This window comes from Oncorhynchus tshawytscha, unplaced genomic scaffold (genome assembly GCF_018296145.1).
Source record: "Oncorhynchus tshawytscha isolate Ot180627B unplaced genomic scaffold, Otsh_v2.0 Un_contig_7119_pilon_pilon, whole genome shotgun sequence".
NCBI lineage: Eukaryota > Metazoa > Chordata > Actinopteri > Salmoniformes > Salmonidae > Oncorhynchus > Oncorhynchus tshawytscha.
In genome coordinates this window covers 62,501-86,113 of record NW_024609204.1, presented here as the reverse complement: position 1 = coordinate 86,113, position 23,613 = coordinate 62,501, and the positions used below count along the sequence as shown (strand labels likewise).

At 47.1% G+C, this 23,613-nt stretch overlaps 1 protein-coding gene across 3 annotated transcripts in view; it reads left to right on the top strand.

The window, feature by feature from the left end:
* Positions 1–10,253: 10,253 nt before the first annotated feature.
* LOC121844421 (sodium-dependent phosphate transport protein 2B-like) overlaps positions 10,254–23,613 on the top strand; it is a 32,979-nt gene continuing 19,619 nt past the window's right edge. The window contains exons 1-3 of one of the 3 annotated variants that reach the window (XM_042314478.1): positions 10,254–10,492; positions 21,624–21,689; positions 22,624–22,702. In XM_042314478.1, coding sequence (XP_042170412.1) covers positions 22,627–22,702 — 76 coding nt within the window. In that variant the 5' untranslated portion in view covers positions 10,254–10,492; positions 21,624–21,689; positions 22,624–22,626. Of the gene's footprint in view, positions 10,493–21,623; positions 21,752–22,623; positions 22,703–23,613 lie in introns of all 3 variants that reach the window. The other 2 variants (XM_042314477.1, XM_042314479.1) reach the window with 2 other exon arrangements.

Sequence of the window (23,613 nt, the reverse complement as noted above, 5' to 3'; positions counted from 1 at the left end):
GTGACCAGAGCCCTATTCCCTATATAGTGCACTACTAGTGACCAGAGCCCTATTCCCTATATAGTGAACTACTAGTGACCAGAGCCCTATTCCCTATATAGTGAACTACTAGGGACCAGAGCCCTATTCTCTATATAGTGAACTACTAGGGACCAGAGCCCTATTCCCTATATAGTGAACTACTAGGGACCAGAGCCCTATTCCCTATATAGTGAACTACTAGGGACCAGAGCCCTATTCCCTATATAGTGAACTACTAGTGACCAGAGCCCTATTCCCTATATAGTGATCTACTAGTGACCAGAGCCCTATTCCCTATATAGTGAACTACTAGTGACCAGAGCCCTGTTCCCTATATAGTGAACTACTAGTGACCAGGGCCCTATTCCCTATATAGTGAACTACTAGTGACCAGAGCCCTATCCCTATATAGTGAACTACTAGTGACCAGAGCCCTATTCCCTATATAGTGAACTACTAGTGACCAGAGCCCTATTCCCTATATAGTGAACTACTAGTGACCAGAGCCCTATTCCCTATATAGTGAACTACTAGGGACCAGAGCCCTATTCCCTATATAGTGAACTACTAGTGACCAGAGCCCTATTCCCTATATAGTGAACTACTAGGGACCAGAGCCCTATTCCCTATATAGTGAACTACTAGGGACCAGAGCCCTATTCCCTATATAGTGAACTACTAGTGACCAGAGCCCTATTCCCTATATAGTGCACTACTAGTGACCAGAGCCCTATTCCCTATATAGTGAACTACTAGTGACCAGAGCCCTATTCCCTATATAGTGATACTAGGGACCAGAGCCCTATTCTCTATATAGTGAACTACTAGGGACCAGAGCCCTATTCCCTATATAGTGAACTACTAGTGACCAGAGCCCTATTCCCTATATAGTGAACTACTAGTGACCAGAGCCCTATTCCCTATATAGTGAACTACTAGTGACCAGAGCCCTATTCCCTATATAGTGAACTACTAGTGACCAGAGCCCTATTCCCTATATAGTGAACTACTAGTGACCAGAGCCCTATTCCCTATATAGTGAACTACTAGGGACCAGAGCCCTATTCTCTATATAGTGAACTACTAGGGACCAGAGCCCTATTCCCTATATAGTGAACTACTAGTGACCAGAGCCCTATTCCCTATATAGTGAACTACTAGTGACCAGAGCCCTGTTCCCTATATAGTGAACTACTAGTGACCAGAGCCCTATCCCTATATAGTGAACTACTAGTGACCAGAGCCCTATTCCCTATATAGTGAACTACTAGTGACCAGAGCCCTATTCCCTATATAGTGAACTACTAGTGACCAGAGCCCTATTCCCTATATAGTGAACTACTAGGGACCAGAGCCCTATTCCCTATATAGTGAACTACTAGTGACCAGAGCCCTATTCCCTATATAGTGAACTACTAGGGACCAGAGCCCTATTCCCTATATAGTGAACTACTAGGGACCAGAGCCCTATTCCCTATATAGTGAACTACTAGTGACCAGAGCCCTATTCCCTATATAGTGCACTACTAGTGACCAGAGCCCTATTCCCTATATAGTGAACTACTAGTGACCAGAGCCCTATTCCCTATATAGTGAACTACTAGGGACCAGAGCCCTATTCTCTATATAGTGAACTACTAGGGACCAGAGCCCTATTCCCTATATAGTGAACTACTAGTGACCAGAGCCCTATTCCCTATATAGTGAACTACTAGTGACCAGAGCCCTATTCCCTATATAGTGAACTACTAGTGACCAGAGCCCTATTCCCTATATAGTGAAACTAGTGACCAGAGCCCTATTCCCTATATAGTGAACTACTAGTGACCAGAGCCCTATTCCCTATATAGTGAACTACTAGGGACCAGAGCCCTATTCTCTATATAGTGAACTACTAGGGACCAGAGCCCTATTCCCTATATAGTGAACTACTAGTGACCAGAGCCCTATTCCCTATATAGTGAACTACTAGTGACCAGAGCCCTATTCCCTATATAGTGAACTACTAGTGACCAGAGCCCTATTCCCTATATAGTGCACTACTTTAGACCAGAGCCCTGTTCCCTATATAGTGAACTACTAGGGACCAGAGCCCTATTCCCTATATAGTGAACTACTAGTGACCAGAGCCCTATTCCCTATATAGTGCACTACTAGTGACCAGAGCCCTATTCCCTATATAGTGAACTACTAGTGACCAGAGCCCTATTCCATATATAGTGAACTACTAGTGACCAGAGCCCTATTCCCTATATAGTGAACTAATATATCCTTCCTGTTTGGCCCTGTCCGGGGGTGTCCTCGGATGGGGCCACAGTGTCTCCTGACCCCTCCTATCTCAGCCTCCAGTATTTATGCTGCAGTAGTTTATGTGTCGGGGGACTAGGGTCAGTTTGTTATATCTGGAGTACTTCTCCTGTCCTATTCGGTGTCCTGTGTGAATTTAAGTGTGCTCTCTCTAATTCTCTCTTTCTCTCTTTCTTTCTCTCGGAGGACCTGTGCCCTAGGACCATGCCTCAGGACTACCTGCCATGATGACTCCTTGCCTTCCCCAGTCCACCTGGCCGTGCTGCTGCTCCAGTTTCAACTGTTCTGCCTTATTATTATTCGACCATGCTGGTCATTTATGAACATTTGAACATCTTGGCCATGTTCTGTTATAATCTCCACCCGGCACAGCCAGAAGAGGACTGGCCACCCCACATAGCCTGGTTCCTCTCTAGGTTTCTTCCTAGGTTTTGGCCTTTCTAGGGAGTTTTTCCGAGCCACCGTGCTTCTACACCTGCATTGCTTGCTGTTTGGGGTTTTAGGCTGGGTTTCTGTATAGCACTTTGAGATATCAGCTGATGTACGAAGGGCTATATAAATAAATTTGATTTGATTTGAAATTTGATTTACTAGTGACCAGAACCCTATTCCCTATATAGTGAACTACTAGTGACCAGGGCCCTATTCCCTATATAGTGAACTACTAGTGACCAGGGCCCTATTCCCTATATAGTGAACTACTAGTGACCAGGGCCCTATTCCCTATATAGTGATCTACTAGTGACCAGAGCCCTATTCCCTATATAGTGAACTACTAGTGACCATTGCCCCTTGGGCCTCTCTGAGGAGATTGTTCCTGTAACAGCAGGGCACAGCCGATGATGCTGGAGGAGCTGGCTGCCTGAATCCAAGAGGTGTTTTTATTTGTCAATGAACGGAGCAAATGTTTGGTCTGTGGAGACAGGTGCATTTACCAGTCCCCCACTAGGTGGCAGTACAGCCCAGCATATTTTAATCTCAAGGTTGCCAGGAGAGTTTGATATAGGAAAACAACAAAATGGCACCCTATTCACTATGTAGTGAACTACTAGTGACCAGAGCCCTATTCCCGATATAGTTAACTACTATTGACCAGAGGCCTATTCCCTATATAGTGCACTACTAGTGACCAGAGCCCTATTCCCTATATAGTGATCTACTAGTGACCAGAGCCCTATTCCCTATATAGTGATCTACTAGTGACCAGAAACCTATTCCCTATATAGTGAACTAATAGTGACCAGAACCCTGGTGACAGTGTGCGTATCCTCCCCATATGGGATCGTCATGATTGGCTTGACAAGGACGCTAACGACCCAGGCTAAGTTTCAGAGGCATGGTCCTCCAGTCCATATAGATATAGTTCACCCTAGCCAGACACTGATCTAGGATCAGCTTTCCCTCCCAAATCCTAACTTAAACCATTAGATGTGAACTTAACCACAGATCTAGGATCAGCTGATAATCCTCAAACCTGTGTGTGTTTGATATAATTATTGATCGGTTGAAAACAGCGGTGCATGGTTTCCCCTGGTTTCCACTCTGGTTCCATAATCAATCAACATCCTCAGCCAGCACATGACTGATGACTGAGTGGACGAACCCTACACCCTACATAGTAGACATGACTGATCACTGAGTGGACGAACCCTACACCCTACATAGTAGACATGACTGATCACAGAGTGGACAAACCCTACACCCTACATAGTAGACATGACTGATCACTGAGTGGATAAACCCTACACCCTACACCCTACATAGTAGACATGACTGATGACTGAGTGGACGAACCCTACACCCTACATAGTAGACATGACTGATCACTGAGTGGACGAACCCTACACCCTACATAGTAGACATGACTGATCACTGAGTGGACGAACCCTACACCCTACATAGTAGACATGACTGATCACTGAGTGGACGAACCCTACACCCTACATAGTGCACTGGGTCCTGGTCCGAAGTAGTGCACTATAAAGGGCATAGGGTGCCATAATGACAAAGCTTGACCCTCTGGCACACGCCTGATGATGTCTGAATCCACTGAGTTGACTAGGGCCCAGGTAACACACACACACACACACACACACACACACACACACACACACACACACACACACACACACACACACACACACACACACCTGTCTTATGTCCTGTCTATCAGTGTATAGGATGAACCTTGGCCTTCCAGAACTCCCCTATGTGTGTGTGTGTGTGTGTGTGTGTGTGTGTGTGTGTGTGGTGTGTGTGTGTGTGTGTGTGTGTGTGTGTGTGTGTGTGTGTGTGTGTGTGTGTGTGTGAGAGAGAGAGAGAGAGAGAGAATACCATCCTACCACTCCTCTCTGATTATATAACACCTGATACACAGAGATAACACAGCACTGCACAACAGAGAGGAGGTCTACCCAGGTAACAGAGAGACCTACCCAGGTAACAGAGAGGTCTACCCAGGTAACAGAGAGACCTACCCAGGTAACAGAGAGACCTGCCCAGGTAACAGAGAGGTCTACCCAGGTAACAGAGAGGTCTACCCAGGTAACAGGTAAGGTAACAGAGAGGTCTACCCAGGTAACAGAGAGGTCTACCCAGGTAACAGAGAGACCTACCCAGGTAACAGAGACCTACCCAGGTAACAGAGGGTCTACCCAGGTAACAGAGAGGTCTACCCAGGTAACAGAGAGACCTACCCAGGTAACAGAGAGGTCTACCCAGGTAACAGAGAGGTCTACCCAGGTAACAGAGAGACTACCCAGGTAACAGAGAGGTCTACCCAGGTAACAGAGGTAACAGAGAGGTCCTACCCAGGTAACAGAGAGGTCTACCCAGGTAACAGAGAGGTCTACCCAGGTAACAGAGAGGTCTACCCAGGTAACAGAGAGGTCTACCCAGGTAACAGAGAGGTCTACCCAGGTAACAGAGAGGTCTACCCAGGTAACAGAGAGACTAACAGAGAGGTCCCAGGTAACAGAGAGACCTACCCAGGTAACAGAGAGGTCTACCCAGGTAACAGAGAGACCTACCCAGGTAACAGAGAGGTCTACCCAGGTAACAGAGAGGTCTACCCAGGTAACAGAGAGGTCTACCCAGGTAACAGAGAGGTCTACCCAGGTAACAGAGAGGTCTACCCAGGTACCCAGGTAACAGAGAGGTCTACCCAGGTAACAGAGAGGTCAGGTAACAGAGAGACTACCCAGGTAACAGAGAGGTCTACCCAGGTAACAGAGAGGTCTACCCAGGTAACAGAGAGACCTACCCAGGTAACAGAGAGGTCTACCCAGGTAACAGAGAGGTCTACCCAGGTAACAGAGAGGTCTACCCAGGTAACAGAGAGACCCAGGTAACAGAGAGGTCTACCCAGGTAACAGAGAGGTCCTACCCAGGTAACAGAGAGGTCTACCCAGGTAACAGAGAGGTCTACCCAGGTAACAGAGAGGATACCCAGGTAACAGAGAGGTCTACCCAGGTAACAGAGAGGTCTACCCAGGTAACAGAGAGGTCTACCCAGGTAACAGAGAGGTAACTACCCAGGTAACAGAGAGGTCTACCCAGGTAACAGAGAGGTCTACCCAGGTAACAGAGAGACCTACCCAGGTAACAGAGAGGTCTACCCAGGTAACAGAGAGGTAACAGAGAGGTCCTACCCAGGTAACAGAGAGGTCTACCCAGGTAACAGAGAGGTCTACCCAGGTAACAGAGAGGTCTAGGTAACAGAGAGGTCTACCCAGGTAACAGAGAGGTCTACCCAGGTAACAGAGAGACCTACCCAGGTAACAGAGAGGTCTACCCAGGTAACAGAGAGGTCTACCCAGGTAACAGAGAGGTCCTACCCAGGTAACAGAGAGGTAACTACCCAGGTAACAGAGAGGTCTACCCAGGTAACAGAGAGGTCTACCCAGGTAACAGAGAGAGTCTACCCAGGTAACAGAGACAGGTAACAGAGAGTCTACCCAGGTAACAGAGAGGTCTACCCAGGTAACAGAGAGGTCTACCCAGGTAGGTAACAGAGAGGTACCCAGGTAACAGAGAGGTCTACCCAGGTAACAGAGAGGTCTACCCAGGTAACAGAGAGGTCTACCCAGGTAACAGAGAGGTCTACCCAGGTAACAGGTAGGCAGGTAACAGAGGTCTACCCAGGTAACAGAGAGGCCTACCCAGGTAACAGAGAGGTCTACCCAGGTAACAGAGAGGTCTACCCAGGTAACAGAGAGACCTACCCAGGTAACAGAGAGGTCTACCCAGGTAACAGAGAGGTCTACCCAGGTAACAGAGAGGTCTACCCAGGTAACAGAGAGGTCTACCCAGGTAACAGAGAGGTCTACCCAGGTAACAGAGAGGATACCCAGGTAACAGAGAGGTCTACCCAGGTAACAGAGAGGTCTACCCAGGTAACAGAGAGGTCTACCCAGGTAACAGAGAGGTCTACCCAGGTAACAGAGAGGTCTACCCAGGTAACAGAGAGGCCTACCCAGGTAACAGAGAGGTCTACCCAGGTAACAGAGAGGCCTACCCAGGTAACAGAGAGGCTACCCAGGTAACAGAGAGGTCTACCCAGGTAACAGAGAGGTCTACCCAGGTAACAGAGAGGTCTACCCAGGTAACATCTACCCAGGTAACAGAGAGGTCCTACCCAGGTAACAGAGAGACCTACCCAGGTAACAGAGAGGGAGGTCTACCCAGGTAACAGAGAGACCTACCCAGGTAACAGAGAGGTCCTACCCAGGTAACAGAGAGGTCTACCCAGGTAACAGAGAGGTCCTACCCAGGTAACAGAGAGGTCTACCCAGGTAACAGAGAGGTCTACCCAGGTAACAGGTAGAGGATACCCAGGTAACAGAGAGGTCCTACCCAGGTAACAGAGAGGTCTACCCAGGTAACAGAGAGGCCTACCCAGGTAACAGAGAGGTCTACCCAGGTAACAGAGAGGTCTACCCAGGTAACAGGTAACAGAGAGGCCTACCCAGGTAACAGAGGTCTACCCAGGTAACAGAGAGGTCTACCCAGGTAACAGAGAGGTCTACCCAGGTAACAGAGAGGACCTACCCAGGTAACAGAGAGGCCTACCCAGGTAACAGAGAGACCTACCCAGGTAACAGAGAGGTCTACCCAGGTAACAGGTAACAGAGAGGTCTACCCAGGTAACAGAGAGGATACCCAGGTAACAGAGAGGTCTACCCAGGTAACAGAGAGGTAACCCAGGTAACAGAGAGGTCTACCCAGGTAACAGAGAGGCCTACCCAGGTAACAGAGAGGCCTACCCAGGTAACAGAGAGGCCTCTACCCAGGTAACAGAGAGGTCTACCCAGGTAACAGAGAGGTCTACCCAGGTAACAGAGAGGTCTACCCAGGTAACAGAGGCTAGGTAACAGAGAGGCCCCAGGTAACAGAGAGGTCTACCCAGGTAACAGAGAGGCCTACCCAGGTAACAGAGAGGTCCCAGGTACCCAGGTAACAGAGAGGTCTACCCAGGTAACAGAGAGGTCTACCCAGGTAACAGAGAGGTCTACCCAGGTAACAGAGAGGTCTACCCAGGTAACAGAGAGGTCTACCCAGGTAACAGAGAGGCTACCCAGGTAACAGAGAGGTCTACCCAGGTAACAGGAGGGTCTACCCAGGTAACAGAGAGAGAGACTACCCAGGTAACAGAGAGGCCTACCCAGGTAACAGAGAGGTCTACCCAGGTAACAGAGAGACCTACCCAGGTAACAGAGAGGTCTACCCAGGTAACAGAGAGGTCTACCCAGGTAACAGAGAGGCCTACCCAGGTAACAGAGAGGTCTACCCAGGTAACAGAGAGGCCTACCCAGGTAACAGAGAGGCCTACCCAGGTAACAGAGAGGTCTACCCAGGTAACAGAGAGGTCTACCCAGGTAACAGAGAGGTCTACCCAGGTAACAGAGAGGTCTACCCAGGTAACAGAGAGGTCTACCCAGGTAACAGAGAGGTCTACCCAGGTAACAGAGAGGTCTACCCAGGTAACAGAGAGGCTACCCAGGTAACAGAGAGGTCTACCCAGGTAACAGAGAGGTCAGAGGTAACTACCCAGGTAACAGAGAGGTCTAACAGAGAGTCTAGGTAACAGAGAGGTCTACCCAGGTAACAGAGAGGTCCTACCCAGGTAACAGGTAACAGAGGTCTACCCAGGTAACAGAGAGGCCTACCCAGGTAACAGAGAGGTCTACCCAGGTAACAGAGAGGTCTACCCAGGTAACAGAGAGTCTACCCAGGTAACAGAGAGGTCTACCCAGGTAACAGAGAGGGTCTACCCAGGTAACAGAGAGGTCTACCCAGGTAACAGAGAGGTCTACCCAGGTAACAGAGAGGCCTACCCAGGTAACAGAGAGGTCCTACCCAGGTAACAGAGAGGTCTACCCAGGTAACAGAGAGGTCTACCCAGGTAACAGAGAGACCTACCCAGGTAACAGAGAGGTCTACCCAGGTAACAGAGAGGCCTACCCAGGTAACAGAGAGGTCTACCCAGGTAACAGAGAGATCTACCCAGGTAACAGAGAGACCTACCCAGGTAACAGAGAGGCCTGCACAGGTAAAACTGAGCACAGGTGTGGTTTCGATTCACCTGAAACAACAGGTCGGAAGATCATCTCTCTAGCAGCACAGTCAGGTGTAGATTCCAGATCCAGTCAACCTGCAACAGAGAACAGCCGGAGACTACACCTGATTACACCTGGTGTCGTAGATGTGTTCTCTACTGTACCAGCTGAGGCAGGTTAGACAGGGTGCTGTTCTCTACTGTACCAGCCGAGGCAGGTTAGACAGGGTGCTGTAGATGTGTTCTCTACTGTACCAGCGGAGGCAGGTTAGACAGGGTGCTGTAGATGTGTTCTCTACTGTACCAGCTGAGGCAGGTTAGACAGGGTGCTGTACTCTACTGTACCAGCTGAGGCAGGTTAGACAGGGTGCTGTAGATGTGTTCTCTACTGTACCAGCTGAGGCAGGTTAGACAGGGTGCTGTACTCTACTGTACCAGCTGAGGCAGGTTAGACAGGGTGCTGTAGATGTGTTCTCTACTGTACCAGCTGAGGCAGGTTAGACAGGGTGCTGTAGATGTGTTCTCTACTGTACCAGCTGAGGCAGGTTAGACAGGGTGCTGTAGATGTGTTCTCTACTGTACCAGCTGAGGCAGGTTAGACAGGGTGCTGTTCTCTACTGTACCAGCTGAGGCAGGTTAGACAGGGTGCTGTTCTCTACTGTACCAGCAGAGGCAGGGGGATGACAGGGTGCTGTACTCTACTGGTTTAGACAGGGTGCTGTATCTTGTACCAGCCGAGGCAGGTTAGACAGGGTGCTGTAGATGTGTTCTCTACTGTACCAGCTGAGGCAGGTTAGACAGGGTGCTGTAGATGTGTTCTCTACTGTACCAGCTGAGGCAGGTTAGACAGGGTGCTGTAGATGTGTTCTGTTCTCTAGGCTGTACCAGCTGAGGCAGGTTAGACAGGGTGCTGTTCTCTACTGTACCAGCTGAGGCAGGTTAGGTTACAGGGTGCTGTTGTGTTCTCTACTGTACCAGCTGAGGCAGGGTGCTGTTCTCTAGTACCAGCTGCAGGTTAGGGTGCTGTTCTCTACTGTACCAGCTGAGGCAGGTTAGACAGGGTGCTGTTCTCTACTGTACCAGCTGAGGCAGGTTAGACAGGGCTGAGGCAGGTTAGACAGGGTGTTCTCTACTGTACCAGCTGAGGCAGGTTAGACAGGGTGCTGTAGATGTGTTCTCTACTGTACCAGCTGAGGCAGGTTAGACAGGGTGCTGTAGATGTGTTCTCTACTGTACCAGCTGAGGCAGGTTAGACAGGGTGCTGTAGATGTGTTCTCTACTGTACCAGCCGAGGCAGTCTGGAGTCAGAGGGCAGGAGGAGAGATTTCATCACACTTTGCACCTCATGCACAGAGATCTCATCGCCACGGAAACAGATAAGACCCGGGTAATCAGGTAACGACAGGCGTCTCACCTGGATATCTGAGGACGCCGCACGTATGCTTGCCGACATCACCAAGGCCGAGATAATTCCTTCGGACAGTCAGAGAGAGAAGGGGCGGGGGGGACAGACTGACTGACTGCTGTCTACCTGAAGCAGGTTTGTCTCTGAGGTATCGACCTGTCACCAGTAGCTGCTGAGACCACAGAAACGTGCCTCTGCTTCAGGTGAGTTCTGACAACATGGACACTCAGTCATCTACAGTATATTATATAGAGTTACTCTGTGTGGATGGGGTGTATGGACCTGTGTGACAGAGGTAGAGGGTTATGGAGTATTGCTTTGTGAAGATAATTTAGTTAGGATTTACGGTAACTCCTGTTTTTTTGGTTAGGATTTACGGTAACTCCTGTTTTTTGGTTAGGATTTACGGTAACACCTGGTTTTTGGTTAGGATTTACGGTAACTGTTTTTTTAGCTGCACTGTTTGTTCAGTCATGTTACCAGACACCTTGCCCTGATTTGGTTCGGTTAGTTTACAGGTAACACCTGTTTTTTTCTGGTTAGGGAGTAACATGTTTTTTACAAATCAAATCATCTTCAACACATACACATGTTCTAAGATGTTTCGCACACCGAATCAGCGTATTCTAGTTCAATGTTGTTAAGTCTGAACAAGTAATAACAAACATCTGTCCAGTCCACGTGATGGAAGCAGTCTAACTGGATATGTGAATGAGTCAGCTGGTACGAGCAGCATAAAGATACAGTAGATGATATCCAGTTTTTTATGGACAGACCTCAGCGTGGGAGCTTCTTGTTTTAGTTTCTGTCTGTAGGCAGGGATCAACAAAATGGAGTCAACAGTTAGGATTTACAGTAACTCCTGTTTTTTTGTTAGGATTTACGGTAACACCTGTTTTTTTGGTTAGGATTTACGGTAACTCCAGTTTTTTATTTATTTTTTTTACTTCATACCCTTTGTACCTTGTGTTATGTCATTTGTTTTGATTCATATTATTCTGTTGCAAACTAGAAAGGGTAATTTTCAGGAAGAAAAAGTGTGTGCCTTGCAGAATCTGAACAATCTGAACAATCTGAATTGTGGTAGAGGATGTGTGTAAAAAATTGTGTACATTAACTTTCAATTCCAACTTAAATCACCGAGACACAATGTGTTTCTTCCCTCCAATCAAAAAGAGGGTTGTGTGTTTTGTATTGTATTTTGTCAGTAAAGTAATTTGTATTAGAACAATGGAGAAAACAATGGAGAAAAGAACAATGGAGAACTATGGAGAAAAGAACAATGGAGAACAATGGAGAAAAGAACAATGGAGAACAATGGAGAAAAGAACAATGGAGAACAATGGAGAACAATGGAGAAAAGAACAATGGAGAACAATGGAGAAAAGGGGTGTGGTCAAATCAACTCCCTGATATTTGAGTTTAGTGAGAGTAGTGTGTCAAACCGTGTGTGTAATGAATACTCAGGGAGGGAAGAAAAATGTGTAGATTCACACGTAGAGCACAGCAGATGTTTATTAAAGCAGGAATCGTGGTCGCAGGCAGGCAATGGTCAAACACAGGTAGGCAGTCAAAAAACAAAACAATACCTCACAACCATACAAAGAGAAAGAACTGAACTAAATAGGGAGATGATGAGAAACGGACACAGGTGAAATCAATGAACAACAATGAAAGACAGGGCTGCGTTCCAGAACAACGGAACAACGGCTACGTTCCAGAACAACGGAACAAAGGCTACGTTCCAGAACAATGGAACAAAGGCTACGTTCCAGAACAAAGGAACAAAGGCTACATTCCAGAACAAAGGAACAAAGGCTACGTTCCAGAACAAAGGAACAAAGGCTACGTTCCAGAACAAAGGCTACATTCCAGAACAAAGGCTACGTTCCAGAACAACGGCACAAAGGTTACGTTCCAGAACAACTGAACAAAGGCTACATTCCAGAACAAAGGAACAAAGCTACGTTCCAGAACAACGGAACAAAGGCTACATTCCAGAACAAAGGAACAAGGCTACGTTCCAGAACAACGGAACAAAGGCTACATTCCAGAACAAAGGAACAAGGCTACGTTCCAGAACAAAGGAACAAAGCTACGTTCCAGAACAAAGGAACAAAGGCTACGTTCCAGAACAAAGGAACAAAGGCTACGTTCCAGAACAAAGGAACAAAGGCTACGTTCCAGAACAAAGGAACAAAGGCTACGTTCCAGAACAAAGGAACAAAGGCTACGTTCCAGAACAACGGAACAAAGGCTACGTTCCACAACAACGGAACAAAGAATACATTCCACAACAACGGAACAAAGGCTACGTTCCAGAACAAAGGAACAAGGCTACGTTCCAGAACAAATGAACAAAGGCTACATTCCAGAACAAATGAACAAAGGCTATGTTCCAGAACAAAGGAACAAGGCTACGTTCCAGAACCTTGAACAGTAGTACCCCCCCATAGGAGGATCTTGAACAACGGCACCGGAGGGTGGAGCGACAAGGAGCAGAGGCAGACGCCTAGAGGTCCGGCAGGCTGGTTCGACGCGGTCATGGACTGACACGACATTCTGCCTCAGGAAGGTCTGTGATGAAGTCAACATCTATGTGGGACCAGGGTCTGTGAGGGATTGGCAAAGGTTGAAGCTTCCCAGAAGGGAGATGAGGGATTTTGGTATGCACACTGGACAGGCACACTGGACAAGAGAGTAGGCACACTGGACAGGAGAGTACGTAATCCCTTACGTCGGATGCCAGTGAGGACCACCAGAACTTCCGGGCTAGAAGTTTGGTGGTTCGTGTAATGTCCGGATGTCCTGACCCCAAGGACGTGTGACAACATTGCATCAGTCTGGGGTCTAACAGCTGCTGACACATAACTCCTCCCAGCTGGTGTCTCAGGAGGAGCCGGGTCTGAGGTTAGGGCCTCTTGTATGGCAGAGTGAACCTCCCACTGTACCTGTCCCATAATGCAAGAGGAAGGAAGAATGGGTGTAGAGTCTGAGTTACTGGTCGGTAGGTCAAACTGGCGGGAGAGAGCGTCGCTTTCACATTTTTCTTTCCAGGGATGTAAGTAACATGAAAATGGAAGTGTGTGAAGAGCCCAGCGGGCTTGTCTGGAGTTTAACCTCTTGGCCCCAGATTATATTCTGAATATATTCCAGATTACGATGATATGTTAAGATGAAAAAGGTATGTTGTGCGCCCTCCAACCAGTGGCGCCACTCCGATGGCCATGTTGATGGCGAGGAGTTCTCTGGTCCCCACATTGTAATTCCTCTCAGCGGGGATAACTTCCTGGAGAAGAAGGCAAAGGGATGTGATTTGGGAGGTGTTCCCACCCGCTGAGAGAGTATGGCTCCTACTTCGGAGGCATTCACCTCCAGGGTGAAAGGAAGGGTCTGATCCGGTTGGAGAAGGGCAGGAGCTGAGATGAAGAGGCATCCACCTCCAGGGTAAAAGGAAGGGTCTGATCCGGTTAGAGAAGGGCAGGAGCTGAGATGAAGAGGCATCCACCTCCAGGGTAAAAGGAAGGGTCTGATCCGGTTAGAGAAGGGCAGGAGCTGAGATGAAGAGGCATCCACCTCCAGGGTAAAAGGAAGGGTCTGATCCGGTTGGAGAAGGGCAGGAGCTGAGATGAAGAGGCATCCACCTCCAGGGTAAAAGGAAGGGTCTGATCCGGTTGGAGAAGGGCAGGAGCTGAGATGAAGAGGCATCCACCTCCAGGGTAAAAGGAAGGGTCTGATCCGGTTGGCGAAGGGCAGGAGCTGAGATGAAGAGGCATCCACCTCCAGGGTAAAAGGAAGGGTCTGATCCGGTTAGAGAAGGGCAGGAGCTGAGATGAAGAGGCATCCACCTCCAGGGTAAAAGGAAGGGTCTGATCCGGTTGGAGAAGGGCAGGAGCTGAGATGAAGAGGCATCCACCTCCAGGGTGAAAGGAAGGGTCTGATCCGGTTGGAGAAGGGCAGGAGCTGAGATGAAGAGGCGTTTCAAGCTGAACGCAGTCAGGGCTGTATCAGTCCATTGAAGGGCCCGGTCTTTTGTCTGGTAAGGGCAGTGAGCGGGGCGGCAGTAGAACTGAAGTTCCGAATGAACCGGTGATAGAAGTTGGAGAACCCAATGAAACGTTGGAGTTCCTTAACGGTGGTGGGTTTGGGCCCATTACTGATGGCGGTGACTTTGTCCTCATCCATGCTGACCCCTCCAGGTGTCAGTAGGAAGCCGAGGAAGTTCACATGGAAGATGCTCTTTTCAGTCTTCACATAAAAGGTTATGGTCAAGGAGCCGTTGAAGAACCTTTTGCACATGCTTTATGTGTTCCTTCAGGGAGTAGGAGTAAATCAGGAGGTCATCAATGTAGACAATGAGAAAGCGGTTGATCCTTTCCTGGAAAACCTCATTCATAAAGGATTGGAAGACGGCGAGGGAGTTCGTAAGGCCGTAGGGCAGGACCAGGTATTCATAGTGCCCTCGAGCAGTGATAAAGGTCTTCCATTCGTCACCTTCACGTATACTGACAAGGTTATATGCACTTCGCAGTTCGAGTTTAGTATAGATGTCGGCGCGGCCCACTTGTTCAAGGGTCGCTGGATCAGAGGAAGAGGGAAACGGTTCTTGACCGTGACGTCATTCAGGGAACGATAATCAATACATGGACGGAGACCACCGTTCTTTTTTTCCCGACGAAGAAGAAGCTGGACGCAGTCGGGTAAGAAGGACGAATGAAACCGTTTGAGTGATTCATCAATGTAGTTCTCCATTGCCTCATTTTCCGGGATCGATAGGGGGTTAACATGACCCTTCGGTGGGGACACTACAGGGAGTAAGACAATAGCACAGTCTCCTGGACAATGTGGTGGCAGAGTGGAGGCCTGGACTTTGCTGAAGACGTTGCTGTACTGGGTGTATTCAGATGGTATGGTGGGTGGCACTGCCGAGGCAGGGTCCTCAAAGGTGGTGGCTCTGCAGGGTAGGCTGAGACAACTGGTGAAGCAGGAAGAAGACCAGGACAGTAGTTCACCTTGTCTCCACGAGATGGCAGGGTCATGACGACAAAGCCAGGGTGTCCGAGGATGAGTGGCTGTTTGGGGGATGAGAGTTCCATGAGTTGAATGGTTTCGGTGTGGAAGACTCCAATCTGGAGGGTGACGCTCTGTGGTCAGGTGCGTGATGAACCCCATGCCCAATGGCTGCCCGTCCAGGGTGTTAATCCTTAAGGGAGGGGTGACGCTCTGTGGTCAGGTGCGTGATGAAGCCCGGGCCTAATGGCTGCCCGTCCAGGGTGTTAATCCTTAAGGGAGGGTGACAGGTGTTAGATCAAAATCAAGCTCTTCTACTCGCTGGTGATTGATAAAATTACCTGCTGCTCCCGAAGCTATCGAGCCTTCTACGGACTTGGTAACCCCCTTCACTGTCATCAATACTGGGACAGAGAATTGAAGTTCTATGAGGAGGTCTCCTATAGGACGACTGGAGGGAGAGTGATCAAATACCTCTTTGAAGAGGGTGTGGAAATGGGTCTTGGATCGGAGTTCTGTGCTGTTGGAAGTCCATCTGGCGCTGTCCCAATCCAGGTCAGTAGAGACAAACAAAATCCACCCTGCTCTTATCGGTGGCGAAGTTAGTGGGGGTTGTGCTCAATGTGTTTGCTGCATTACATCAGAAATCCCTGACATTTCCCAGGTCGAACCGTCATATTTTCCAGACATGGGTATGAACGAAGGAGGGCTATGGGTTACGATACCTGGCATCAGGGGAGAAGGGATAGGCTGGCGGAGATGGTTATGATACCTGGCATCAGGGGAGTAGGGATAGGCTGGCGGAGATGGTTATGATACCTGGCATCGGAGGAGTAGGGATAGGCTGGCGGAGATGGTTATGATACCTGGCATCAGGGGAGAGGGATAGGCTGGCGGAGATGGTTATGATACCTGGCATCAGGGGAGTAGGGATAGGCTGGCGGAGATGGTTACGATACCTGGCATCAGGAGAAGGGATAGGCTGGCGGAGATGATGGTTACGATACCTGGCATCAGGGGAGAAGGGATAGGCTGGCGGAGATGATGGTTATGATACCTGGCATCAGGAGGAGTAGGGATAGGCTGGCGGAGATGGTTACGATACCTGGCATCAGGGGAGAAGGGATAGGCTGGCGGAGATGGTTACGATACCTGGCATCAGGGGAGAAGGGATAGGCTGGCGGAGATGGTTATGATACCTGGCATCAGGGGAGTAGGGATAGGCTGGCGGAGATGGTTATGATACCTGGCATCAGGGGAGAAGGGATAGGCTGGCGGAGATGGTTATGATACCTGGCATCAGGGGAGAAGGGATAGGCTGGCGGAGAAGATGGTTATGATACCTGGCATCAGGGGAGAAGGGATAGGCTGGCGGAGAAGATGGTTATGATACCTGGCATCAGGGGGAGAAGGGATAGGCTGGCGGAGATGGTTATGATACCTGGCATCGGAGGAGTAGGGATAGGCTGGTGGAGAAGATGGTTACGATACCTGGCATCGGAGGAGTAGGGATAGGCTGGCGGAGAAGATGGTTATGATACCTGGCATCGGAGGAGAAGGGATAGGCTGGCGGAGAAGATGGTTACGATACCTGGCATCGGAGGAGTAGGGATAGGCTGGCGGAGAAGATGGTTACGATACCTGGCATCGGAGGAGAAGGGATAGGCTGGCGGAGAAGATGGTTATGATACCTGGCATCGGAGGAGAAGGGATAGGCTGGCGGAGAAGATGGTTACGATACCTGGCATCGGAGGAGAAGGGATAGGCTGGCGGAGAAGATGGTTATGATACCTGGCATCGGAGGAGAAGGGATAGGCTGGCGGAGAAGATGGTTACGATACCTGGCATCGGAGGAGTAGGGATAGGCTGGCGGAGAAGATGGTTATGATACCTGGCATCGGAGGAGAAGGGATAGGCTGGCGGAGAAGATGGTTACGATACCTGGCATCGGAGGAGTAGGGATAGGCTGGCGGAGAAGATGGTTACGATACCTGGCATCGGAGGAGAAGGGATAGGCTGGCGGAGAAGATGGTTACGATACCTGGCATCGGAGGAGAAGGGATAGGCTGGCGGAGAAGATGGTTACGATACCTGGCATCGGAGGAGAAGGGATAGGCTGGCGGAGAAGATGGTTACGATACCTGGCATCGGAGGAGAAGGGATAGGCTGGCGGAGAAGATGGTTACGATACCTGGCATCGGAGGAGAAGGGATAGGCTGGCGGAGAAGATGGTTACGATACCTGGCATCGGAGGAGAAGGGATAGGCTGGCGGAGAAGATGGTTACGATACCTGGCATCGGAGGAGAAGGGATAGGCTGGCGGAGAAGATGGTTATGATACCTGGCATCGGAGGAGAAGGGATAGGCTGGCGGAGAAGATGGTTACGATACCTGGCATCGGAGGAGTAGGGATAGGCTGGCGGAGAAGATGGTTACGATACCTGGCATCGGAGGAGAAGGGATAGGCTGGCGGAGAAGATGGTTATGATACCTGGCATCGGAGGAGAAGGGATAGGCTGGCGGAGAAGATGGTTATGATACCTGGCATCGGAGGAGAAGGGATAGGCTGGCGGAGAAGATGGTTACGATACCTGGCATCGGAGGAGAAGGGATAGGCTGGCGGAGAAGATGGTTACGATACCTGGAATCGGAGGAGTAGGGAATCCATAGGCTGGCGGAGAAGATGGTTATTCATACCTGGCATCGGAGGAGAAGGGATAGGCTGGCGGAGAAGATGGTTCACAACCTGGCATCGGAGGAGAAAGAAGGCTGTCGGAGAAGATGGTTAGATACCTGGCATCGGAGGAAACCAAGGCTGGAGGAGAAATGGTTAACAAAAATGGCATCGGAGGAGTAGGGATAGGCTGGCGGAGAAGATGGTTAAGAAACATCGGAGGAGAAGGGATAGGCTGGCAGAAGATGGGGCTACCTGGCATCGGAGGAGAAGGGAAGGCTGGCGGAGAAGATGGCTACATTTCCAGAAAACTCCTCTTGCTGGGTTAGGTGCCATTGAACTCCGCTGAATCCATTCCATTAGGGTCAGGTATTCTGTAATGAATACTCAGGGAAGAAAAGGGCTCACACGCAGAGCACAAAGAAACAGTTAATTAAGCCTTCGCAGAAGGCAGGAATCAACAGGCAGGCAATGGTCAAACACAGGTAGGCAGTCAAAAACAAACAATACCTCACAACCACACAAACAGAAAGAACTGAACAGGGAGCTGATGAGACCAGAACAGAAACCAACACAGGAGAAATCAAACAAAAATGAAAGACAGAGCTACATTCCAGAACACAAAGAAACAGGGCTACGTTCCAGAACACAAAGAAACAGGGCTACGTTCCAGAACACAAAGAAACAGGGCTACGTTCCAGAACACAAAGAAACAGGGCTACATTCCAGAACACAAAGAAACAGGGCTACGTTCCAGAACACAAAGAAACAGGGCTACATTCCAGAACACAAAGAAACAGGACTACGTTCCAGAACACAAAGAAACAGGGCTACGTTCCAGAACACAAAGAAACAGGGCTACGTTCCAGAACACAAAGAAACAGGGCTACGTTCCAGAACACAAAGAAACAGGACTACGTTCCAGAACACAAAGAAACAGGGCTACATTCCAGAACACAAAGAAACAGGGCTACATTCCAGAACACAAAGAAACAGGGCTACATTCCAGAACACAAAGAAACAGGGCTACGTTCCAGAACACAAAGAAACAGGGCTACGTTCCAGAACACAAAGAAACAGGGCTACGTTCCAGAACACAAAGAAACAGGGCTACATTCCAGAACACAAAGAAACAGGGCTACGTTCCAGAACACAAAGAAACAGGGCTACATTCCAGAACACAAAGAAACAGGGCTACGTTCCAGAACACAAAGAAACAGGGCTACATTCCAGAACACAAAGAAACAGGGCTACGTTCCAGAACACAAAGAAACAGGGCTACATTCCAGAACACAAAGAAACAGGGCTACGTTCCAGAACACAAAGAAACAGGACTACGTTCCAGAACACAAAGAAACAGGGCTACGTTCCAGAACACAAAGAAACAGGGCTACGTTCCAGACCACAAAGAAACAGGGCTACGTTCCAGAACACAAAGAAACAGGGCTACGTTCCAGAACACAAAGAAACAGGGCTTACGTTCCAGAAACAACACTCTGAATTTGAGTTTAGTGAACACAAACCATGTGACTCAAATCAACACCCTGGTATTTGAGTTAGTGAACCTGAGTTAAACCATGTGACTCAAATCAACACTCTGATATTTGAGTTTAGTGAGAGTGGTGAGTCAAACCATGTGACTCAAATCAACACTCTGATATTTTAGTTTAGTGAGAGCAGTGAGTCTTTCCAGTAAATGACAGCAGCCATTCCTCGAGGCAGACCAGGAAGGTGTACAACGCTGATTAGAGACACCGTTTCTTATCATCAGTATTCAACTCATTCTAAGAATAACAAACCTTTGATCTCTGTTTTGATGAGTTTGATGTGTAAAATAGACACTGTGTGTGTGTGTGTATGTGCAGGTGTATGTATGTGTGTGTGTGTGTGTGTGTGTGTGTGTGTGTGTGTGTGTGTGTGTGTGATGTGTGTGTTAATGATAAGATGTGTGTGTTAATAGATAAGTGTAGCTGTATGTGTTTTAATAGATAAGATGTGGCTGTGTTAACCTAGATAAGATGTGTGTTAATAATAGATGACAACATGTACCACTGTAACAGTTAATAGATAAGATGTACTAGTATCATCATTTTAGCCTCCTTTAAGATAACATGTCCAGGCTGTACCAGGAACCTTCTACTACTAATGACCCTCCGTTAATAATCACTATGACAACAACAATACCACTATAACAGTTAATAATCACTATGACAACAACAATACCACTATAACAGTTAACAATCACTATGACAACAACAATACTACTGTAACAGTTAATAATCACTATGACAACAGCAATACTACTATGACCCTCCGTTAATAATCACTATGATGACAACAACAATACCACTATAACAGTTAATAATCACTATGACAACAACAATACTACTATAACAGATAATAATCACTATGACAATAACAATACTACTATGACCTTCAGTTAATAATCACTATGACAACAACAATACCACTATAACAGTTAACAATCACTATGACAACAACAATACTACTGTAACAGTTAATAATCACTATGATGACAACTACAATAACACTATAACAGTTAACAATCACTATGACAACAACAATACTACTGTAACAGTTAATAATCACTATGACAACAACAATACTACTATAACAGTTAGTAATCACTATGACAACAGCAATACCACTGTAACAGTTAACAATCACTATGACAACAACAATACTACTGTAACAGTTAATAATCACTATGACAACAGCAATACTACTATAACAGTTAATAATCACTATGACAACAACAATACCACTTTAACAGATAATAATCACTATGACAATAACAATACTACTATGACCCTCCGTTAATAATCACTATGATGACAACAACAATACCACTATAACAGTTAATAATCACTATGACAACAACAATACTACTGTAACTATGACAGTTAATAATCACTATGACAACAACAATACTAGTATAACACCTGACAACATAATACTACTATGACAACAACAATACTACTATAACAGTTAATAATCACTATGACAACAACAATACTACTATAACACTCCGTTAATAATCACTATGACAACAACAATACTACTGTAACAGTTAATCACTATGACAACAACAATACTACTGTAACAGTTAATAATCACTATGACAACAACAATACTACTATAACAGTTAATAATCACTATGACAACAATACTACTGTAACAGTTAATAATCACTATGACAACAACAATACTACTTTAACAGATAATAATCACTATGACAACAATACTACTATAACAGATAATAATCACTATGACAACAACGATACTACTGTAACAGATAATAATCACTATGACAATAACAATACTACTATGACCTTCTGTTAATAATCACTATGACAACAACAATACTACTGTAACAGTTAATAATCACTATGACAACAACAATACTACTGTAACAGTTAATAATCACTATGACAACAACAATACTACTGTAACAGACTAACCATAATCATGTCATCAAGTATCAAGGGTATAGGTGAGAGACATTCTTTACATATGTGTGTGTGTGTGTGTGTGTGTGTGTGTGTGTGTGTGTGTGTGTGTGTGTGTGTGTGTGTGTGTGTGTGTGTGTGTGTGTGTGTGTGTGTGTGTGTGTGTGTTTGTTTTGGCAGCTGGTGTTGATCTGGTAGCTGTTGAAAATTGAGTAGAACCCATCAGATGTCCTGATTAATTGAGAGGTGCGGAGAGACGACGGACAGACAGACGCTCCCTTAACGGGATTCCACAGCTTCATCAATAGGTTTGATTGGAAAGTGAAGAGTACTTGGGCTGATTTATAGCTCATACGGAGGCTAGTTTGCTAGCGGTGATAATCAAAGTGATCAGGGCATTCAGAAAGTGATCAACTAGGTAGAGTTGGGTGGAAGACAGTTGATATGTTGCTGTTATATTTTTTATGTCAAAATGATACATTTGTATATTTCTATGGTGTTTTATTTAATATGCTGTAGTTATATTACTTATATTGAGAAGTTTTGATATGTTGTCTAGTTGTATTACAAATATTGAGGAAGAGAGAGACAGGGAGAGAGAAAGGAGAGAGAGTAAGGAAGAGAGAGACAGGGAGAGAGAAAGGAGAGAGAGTAAGGAAGAGAGAGACAGGGAGAGAGAAAGGAGAGAGAGTAAGGAAGAGAGAGACAGGGAGAGAGAAAGGAGAGAGAGTAAGGAAGAGAGAGACAGGGAGAGAGAAAGGAGAGAGAGTAAGGAAGAGAGAGACAGGGAGAGAGAAAGGAGAGAGAGTAAGGAAGAGAGAGAGGAAGAGAGAGACAGGAGAGAGAGAAGAGGAAGAGAGAGACAAGGAAGAGAGAGACAGGAGAGAAAGGAGAGAGAGTAAGGAAGAGAGAGACAGGGAGATAGAAGAGAGAAAGGAGAGAGAAAGGAAGAGAGACAGGAGAGAGAAGAGGAGAGAGAGACAGGGAGAGAGAAAGGAGAGAGAGACAGGGAGAGAGAAAGGAAGAGAGAGACAGAAAGAGAGAGACGGAGAGAGAAAGGAGAGAGAGAGACAGGAAGAGAGAGACGGAGAGAGAAAGAGAGAAAGGAGAGAGAGTAAGGAAGAGATAGACGGAGAGAGAAAGGAGAGAGAGAGAACTTTGTGATGTCTTTCCTCCCCAGACTATGGCTTCTCGACCTGAACTAGAGGACCAGAAATCCACAGGATCCACAGAGAAGCACAAAGATGATCAACTCAGTGGTACGTTATGAATCATTAGTGTGTGTGTGTGTGTGTGTGCATGTAAACCAGTGCTTCATTTGTAAATCGGGAAGTGCTGAGACATAAAGTGAGAGCGAGAGGTAGGAGACCTGAGAGATCTGAGGTACCGAATCATCTTTATAGTAAAGCATTGCATATCATCCCATGTGCGTAGCGGTCTAGACTAGAGCAGTAGAGTAGAGGTGCTTGCAGAATTTAATCTAGATTCTAGATTTCTATGCAATTGAATTCTAGATTTCTATACAATTGAGAGCAGTAGAGGCACTTGCAGAATTCAATCTCCATTCTTGTAACGGTTTTCTTCTGTCGAAGGAGAGGAGGACCAAAATGCAGCGTAGTTCGTGTTCACCATGTTTAATAAAAGATGATAACGTGAACACTACACAAATACAAAATAACAAACGTGGCAAAACCCGAAACAGTCCTATCTGGTGCAGAGAACACAAAGACAGGAAACAACCACCCACAAACCCCCAACACAAAACAAGCTGCCTAAATATGGTTCCCAATCCGAGACAATGACTAACACCTGCCTCTGATTGAGAACCATATCAGGCCAAACATAGAAATAGACAAACTAGACACAGAACATAGAATGCCCACCCAGCTCACTTCCTGGCCAAACACTAAAATAAGGAAAACACAAAAGAACTATGGTCAGAACGTGACAATTCTAGATCAATTCTAGATTTCTATGCAATTGAATTCTAGATTTCTATGCAATTGAATTCTAGATTTCTATGCAATTGAATTCTAGATTTCTATGCAATTGAATTCTAGATTTCTATACAATTGAATTCTAGATTTCTATGCAATTCTATTTTATATGACTGGAGACTTTAGCATTGTCGTTTTTTAACACCGCACAAAATGATTGACAGGACAGGCTA